General features: G+C 41.5%; 1 protein-coding gene and 1 pseudogene across 1 annotated transcript in view; one reads left to right on the forward strand and one right to left on the reverse strand.

The window, feature by feature from the left end:
• The window catches only part of MYO1D (myosin ID), a 382,292-nt gene that overhangs the window by 212,559 nt on the left and 161,981 nt on the right, over nt 1–7,752 (reverse strand). The window contains exon 15 of the mRNA XM_006832312.1: nt 614–780. Within this exon, the coding sequence (XP_006832375.1) occupies nt 614–780 (167 nt within the window). The remainder of the gene's footprint in view (nt 1–613; nt 781–7,752) is intronic.
• LOC102821605 lies at nt 1,156–3,020 on the forward strand (annotated as a pseudogene).

Genomic DNA, 7,752 nt, shown 5'->3' on the forward strand with positions numbered 1-7,752 from the left:
ATTCGTAACCACTACGCTACCAGAGCTCCTTGACCAGTGATGATAGCAGCATTAATTGGGCACGTATTATATGCCAGGCACTTAGGATTTTTTACTTAATATTAATCCTCACAACAAGAGTGCTACAGATCCCACTGCCGATTCCCACTCCGAGTGACCCTACAGGACAGAGGAGACACTGCTCCTGAGGGTTTCTGAAACTGTACATCTTTTCAGGAGCAGACGACGGCCTCTTCCTGAACAGTGGCTGGTAGGTTTGAATTGCAGTCAATACCAACCCACAGTGCCAGAAGAGCTCCTATTACATTCATTTTACAGATAAAGTAATAATGGCCAAAGATGTTAGATTTCTGGCCTGAGACCACGTAGCAAATGAGCGGAACACACATTCTTCCAACCCAGATATGACTTCAAACCCATGCACATGTTGCAAAAAAGAAAGAACTTTTCCTCAGCGGCTCCTGTTGATTCTAAGAAAGTATCCCATATTTGCATTTCCCTCAGCTCTTTGGCTCAGTTAACAAATGTTTATAGATCACCTAATCCGTGCTGGTGTGTGGTTGTGTATGATCAACACGACGTCATTTTCAGCATGCGTTTAGCTTTCGCTCACCTGTGAAGGAACTTCTCATATGCCTGGCGGAAGGCAAATCCTGCCCGGCGCACCCTCACGTTTTCCAGCAGGCCAAGATACTCCACTTGATGCCGGCAGCGTTCGTCATCAAATATCTGTGGGGATTTCTTGTCATTGGGTTTGATGCAACGTACGTAATAAGGTTCCTAAGGAAATAAATCCACAAATGATTCAATTCACTGGAGAAAAGGCCCAGGACATGACAATGACATGTAATAAGTGTCAAATGAAGCTCAATGCATGTAATTTCTCAGGCATGTGGATAAAGAGGTTATACTTAAGGATAAAGTATACATCCTAACTTTCTTCCTCAACTTAAAGTTATAAATTTTTATGTAAAAAAATTGAAAAAAAAAAAAAGTTTGTCAAACTTGTCTAGAATATACTGAAGAGGAATTATTTTTATGTCTAAACAAAACAAGTACATGATGAAAAATGAACAAATGACTGAAATCAGAGTGTCTTCTAGCCATGTGAAGTTAAGTATGATAAAGATAAAAAGATAGCTAGACAATCTCTAGATGGCGGAAAACTACAAAATATCAGGGGGCGTTGAAAAGGTTGTGAAAAAAATTTCATCACCTCTTCCTTCCATTTTCCACTCACTTGTTGAAGCTCCCTTGTATCCTTCTAAATGACCCTTGGGTTAGAGAGAAAATGACAGTAGGAGTTAGAGAATATTTCAACTGAATAATTTATAGAATCATGCCAGCAATCTTAGAATAAGGCATCGGTACAGTACTACTCGAAGGAACTTTACTAGACAGAATTCAGTTGAGGGGAATTTTACCAGTGTTTACTGACTATGGGCAGGAAATGGTTCTACCGGAAGAGACACTAATGATCAATTAAAAGGCAGTTGTGGGAGGAAAAAGGGAAGGAAGACTCTTTCATCTTGTTTAGTAATAGATACAAATCTTCAGATAAGGAATCCAGTGAACACTTTATATTTAATCAGTGTTCTGTCTCAAGTTATAAATGCCGCCTCCTCTCGTATTTATTTATAAATACTGAGACTGACTCAACCTAAGAAACCCTAAATTTAACCAACTCTGAGTGTGTTATAAGGGTTAAACTGCAAAAGCTAATATGATCGACCAGTTCCAGGGGTCCTGGCTGTCTTGAGACACCTGTGAGGAAGGGCTTGAAGCCCTTACCCCCAAACCTAGTGGGGTAAGGTTGTGTATTGGTTGTGGAGGCAACAACTTCGATCCCTCCACAATGATGGTGTCCAGAAGAGGAAGGGCCTGGAAACCTGGGAACTGGCCAACAGGATGCAAGAAGTTAGAGTATCAATGAAATCTACAAATATGACAAAAAACAGCAGCAGAAAATCCTGGTGACAAAGCCCTGGGCTAAAGGGCTTTCAGTCCTGTAAAATCTGTGTTGGCACTGCTAAAAATGGTGATGCATGCTAGATCAGGAGGCAAATTGGAAGTGATGGGTGTGATGCCTGAACAGGTGGATGGTGAGACTGCGGTCATTATGGAGTTTTACTGTGCCTGTAGAGGGCACCCAAACCAGGGTCAATGCTCAGGCATCTGGGTACATGGCCATAGGATTTTGAAAACACTGAACAGGCTGGCCTCCTTGCAAATGTGACTGGTTGTTATTACAGCCCCCCTGGCTATGGCTGCTGGCACTCTGGGATTAATGTTAAGACTCACAGACTCAGTCAGCAGTTCAGGAACCATTCGTAGGAGTCCTAATTGATCCAACAAGAACAGTATCTATGGGGGGAGCAACCCTGGGTGCCTTTAGGACATAGTCAAAGGGGTACGGCAGCCACCTGATGAAGACCCTTCTCAGTATCAGGCTATATCCCACTTTGCTGTACACTGCAAACAGAACGATGTCTTGGAAGTTTCATATTTCAAATCCTCTTTGAATCGCAAATTGCTTGAACTTTTATGGGATAAATACTGGATGAATACACTGAGCTCTTCTAGCTTGCTGACGAATGCAGACTATACGACCGGTCAGATCTTTGATTTGTCTGAGAAGTTGGAGCAGTCAGAAGCCCAACTGCGACTAGGGAGTTTCATGCTGGGTTTAGAAACATATGACCTAAAGTCGAAGACAAACTTGTCAAAGCTACATGTTGTTGTTAAGTGCCGTCGAGTCGGTTCCGACGCATAGCGAACCTGTACAGGGTTTCCGAGGGTGTAAATCTTTACGGGAGTAGAAAGCCTCATCTTTCTCCTGCGGAGCTGGCTGGTAGTTTCGAACCGCTGACCTTAAGGTTCGCAGCCCAATTCGTAACCACTACGCTACCAGAGCTACATGAGACAACTGTAAAACTACCACAGAAGCTATCCATTGGTTGAAGCCTCAGGTGGTTAAAAAAGATAATTTGATTAGTTTTACATCTCTTGTGACATTGTAGGATCAGCACTGGACTGCGAACCAAATGTTTGGCTGTTCTCTGGAAACCCTATACAGGGTCGCTATGAGTCAGAACTGACTCAACAGCACGTAACGACGACAAGCAGGACATTACGCTTGGTAAAATGAAGGGAAAGCAAAATAGAGGAAGGCCGTCAATGAGACGGACAGACACAGTGGCTGCAGCAAAGGGTTCAGGAACAATAGTGAGGGTGGCGCAGGGTCAGACAGCGTTTTGTTCTGTTGTGCACGGGGTCACTAACAGAACAATAACAACCTAACAAAACCACCACTGTGGAAAGCCAGGCGCAGAAAATACTCAAGTAAAACTTAAATCTAATAGAAGTGTTGTGAATATTACCAAAGTGCTGTAAAATGGAAAAACAAAAGTTCCTAGTGATCTTATTCTTACGCACTTTTTAACCTCGAGGAGCCCTGACAGAACCATAAAGATGTTTCTCCATGTATTTTATGTGGAAAAAAATCATTTGTACAAGTGTTGCTAGTAATCAGTATACAAATTGGCTAGAAGATATTGTATGTAGATACACGCTTCTTTAATCTACTTTGCCATCATATATCTGTCAGTTTGTCATAATGTGATGGAGTGCATGTTATGATGATGAAGCTACATCAATAATCAGCAGGCTCTACTTTTCCTGGTTTTATCATTTCATTTTTTATTTTTTAGAATTGATTGTTTCTCCCAACACATACATTGCCCCTCCCCCCCTTATGGTAAAATATAGTTGTAAGCAACATTTTTACCTTCTACTGAGTACCTTAAACAGTTGAGTTGTAGTCACCGACCTTCTAACAAATATGCTATAATGCTGTTTAGTTCTAATTTGTTTTTTTAAGGCTCAAAATTCTATTTTGATACAATGATTCTTATTTATGTGTCTATATATTTATCCATTTCTTTGCTCTTTTTTTTTCCTGCCTCTCAGACTTTTTGATACTATCTTCCTCCAGTACCCAATCCAGTATGTGTCTCTGTTAACATCTCTAGCAGCAGTTGTTCCAAAGTTGTATACATATCACTATTTACCCCTACTCCTTTTAGCCCTAGTATATCTCCCTGTGGACTCATGACGTGATGCTGCAGCATTAGCACTGGACCGCTAACCACAAGGTCAGCAGTTCAAACCCACTAGTTTCTCCTCGGAAATCCTATGGAGGGTCACTAAGAGTCGGAACCAACTTGACAGTACTTAACAACATACCTCCCTGTGTCTTCAACAGTCTTCATTATTCTTGTGCCAACCTCCCTTTTCTTGTATTTCTTGTATTCTTTGCCATTCTTGCTCGGGACCTCAAGGTGGGTTTGATCTGCAAGGTCGGTGGTTCAAACTCACCAGCACTCATTGGAAACCCTATACTGGGTTGCTGTGAGTCAGAACTGACTGGACGGAACTTCACAACACCTTCTAGCCAGCGAACTACTCGCCTTTCCCTCTTACTCGTAGGTTTCATTTTATCTTATATGTTTTATATTTTTCATTTCTTGATCTCTTTTGGTAGGATTCTGGATCATTCCTTTTATTTTTTTCTTTCATTTTACAAATTCTTCAGCTTTGTCTAGACCACTGTTAAGTCTGTCCATTGAGTTTTAAATTTCATTTAAAAATTAATTTTTATTTCATTTCTATCACTGCTTTTATTTCTCATACTTTCAAGTCTTTCAGTTCTTGAAACATTTTCTAATTCTTTGTATATATAATTCTTATTTTATGTCTCTGATAATTCTAATTTAAGAATTATCATAAATTTGATTTCTCATCTATGGTACCTTTTTTAATTGCTAAAGGAGCCCTAGGGGTGCCAGATGTTTGTGGGTCAAACCCACCAGTTATTTCTCAGGAGAAAGCTGAGGCTCTCTAGTGCAGATTTCCAGTCTCAGAAACCCTATTTAAGGAGAGGGGCTATGAGTTGGAATAGACTCCTTGGCAGTGGGTTTCGTTTGTTTAGTGATTACTTTTTTTTTTCTTTTAAATTTAGATCTTTATTTCTTTGGAACTTTATCTGTAGAGGTTTTTGAGGTCTAGCAGAAGGTGGTGGTGGTGGTGTTAGGTGCCATGTAGCTGGTACCAACCCATAGTGACCTTAGGCACAGCAAAATGAAATATTGCTCGATCCTGGGCCAACCTCACCACTGTAGCCACACTTAAGTCCATCGATGTTGCCACTTGGCCAATCCATCTCACTGGGGGTCTTCCTCTTTTTCTCTGACCCTTCACCTTACCAAACATGATATCCTTCTCCAGTGACTGGTCCCTCCTGACAATATGTCCGAAGTATGAGAGATGAAGTTTGGCCATCTTGGCCTCCAAGGAGCACTCTGGCTGCATTTCTTCCAAAACGGATCTATTGGTTCTTTTGGCAGCCCATGGCACTTTCAATATTCTCCTCCAACACCATAACTCAAAAGTATCAATTCTACGGTCTTCCTTATTCTCTGTCCAGCTTTCGCATGCATATGAGGTTATTGAAAATACCAAGGCTTGGGTCAGGCGCATTTTAGTTCTCAAGCTGACATCTTTGCTCTTCAACACTTTGAAAAGGTCTTGTGCAGCAGATTTGCCTAATGCAATACATCATTTGATTTCTTGACTGCTGCTTCCATGAGTGTTGATCCAAGAAGAATGAAGTCCTTGACAACTTCAATCTTTTCTCTGTTGATAAGAATGTTGTTTATTGGTCCAGTGGTGAGGATTTTTGTTTTCTTGACATTGAGATGTAATCCATACTGAAGTCTGTGCTCTCTGATCTTCATCAGTAAATGTTTTAAGTCCTCTTCATGTTCAGCAAGCAAGGTTGCAGATTGTTAATGAGTCTTCCTCCAATCCTGATGCCATGTTTTTCTTCATATAACCCAGCTTCTCGGTTTATTTGCTCAGCATACAGGTTGAATAAGTATGGTGAAAGAATACAACCTTTCTTAATTTTAAAACACTCAGTGTTCCCATGTTCTGTTCGAACAACTGCCCATAACTTGTCATGATCCACACAATCGAAAGCCTTTGCATAGTCAATAAAGCACAGGTAAACACCTTTCTGACAGTCGCTGCTTTCAGCCAAGATCCATTGGACATCAGCAATGCTATCCCTTGTTCTACGGCCTTTTCTGAATCTGGCTTGAACCTCTGGAAGTTCTCTGTCAATGTATGACTGTAGCCATTTCTGTATTACCATTAGCAAAACTTTACTCGCATGGATATCAAAGAGATTGTCCAATGATTTCCATATTTCACTGAGTCACCTCTCTTTGGAATGTGTTGCAGACTGTATAAGCCTGGTCAGAGGTTCGAGGCCCTATAGGCCCGAGTGTAACAGATCTAGCCACTTGGCAAAATTGTTTTTCATCTTAATATCCAGTTATGTTTTATTAATTGCATACATGGAACCCTTGATATACACAGATAAATGTAATATTTTCCTAAAAGCCAAGACTGTAAAATTCCAAACAGGCAAAGTTCTTCCCTCAGAGAATTCATTCAAGGTAAATCGGGTGGCTCCCCGGTCTCTGTTCCAAGGACAATAGGAATGCCCTCCCTAAAGTGTTTCCAGGTGTAGCCTATTCACCCAGGCACCTCTTTTCCTGAAGAACCTGGGCTGGGCAGCCGACACAATAGGAATCCTCCCAATCCTCCCTTTCCTCCCCCCATTTGAGGCTAGGTGCTAAAAGGTATGTTAATTGAGCCTGAGAAACCAAGTTGGGGGCCTGGGATTCGAACCAGGGAAGTTCGATTTAAAGTTACCTGAATGTCTGGAAAATTACTGATGTTAGCTGTATCCTGTTTTAGTCCCTCCCAGCTTGGTGTGAAGCTCCTCCCCTAAATAAAACAGAGGCCCAGGCCTCCCCAGGTGTGCATTACAAGTTGGAGGGCATGCAGTAAAGATTGCAGGGCAGTGAGTTGCTGCCTGCAGAGGCCACGATGCCTGTACTCCCAAGTCTGCCCACCAGTGATGCATCCACCCTGGTTTCTGGGTGCCTCCTTGTCTTTTGCTATCTCTATCGCCACTGGATCTCCCCTCCTCGTGAACCAAACACTCGTGAACAACACAACTATGTCGAGGTCAGTCCCCGGCAGGAATGGGCACAAATATGTATGTCTTCCAATCAGTCGGCCAGATAGTTAGTTGTCTTCCAGATTTCTTGGCAGAGATGAGTGAGTGCCTACTGTGTCGCCTCACTTTCTTGAAAAATTTCAATTTTTATTCCATCAATTCCTGGTACCATGTTCTTTGCCAATTCCTTCAATGCACCTTGGACTTTCTCCTTCAGTATCAATGGCTCTTGATCATATGCTACCTCTTGAAACGGCTGAATATGAACCATTTCCTTTTGGTACAGTGACTCTGCATATGCCATCTTCTTTTTTGTTGTTGTTTTTACAATGTTTGATTGTAAATTATGTGACAGTTTACATGGGAGAATATTAGTTTTACATTCATCCTATCGTATATGGTTTCATTGCCATGGTTACAATCCCCTTCATGCATCATCAACCAACCAAAGGGTATACTCTATAAGCTTGCCCCCAGACATCAGCACACAGCCCCTCTCCCTCTCTGGGTCTACAGCCTTCCATCTTCTTTTGATGCTTTCTGTATCATTCAATAATTTGCCCAGAGAATCTTTCAATAATGAAAGTCAAGGCTTGAATTTTTTCTTCAGTTCTCCCAGCTTGAGAAATGCTGAGCGTGTTCTTCCTTTTTGGTTTTCTGAT

This window comes from Chrysochloris asiatica, unplaced genomic scaffold, assembly GCF_000296735.1.
Source record: "Chrysochloris asiatica unplaced genomic scaffold, ChrAsi1.0 scaffold00007, whole genome shotgun sequence".
NCBI classification, from domain to species: domain Eukaryota; kingdom Metazoa; phylum Chordata; class Mammalia; order Afrosoricida; family Chrysochloridae; genus Chrysochloris; species Chrysochloris asiatica.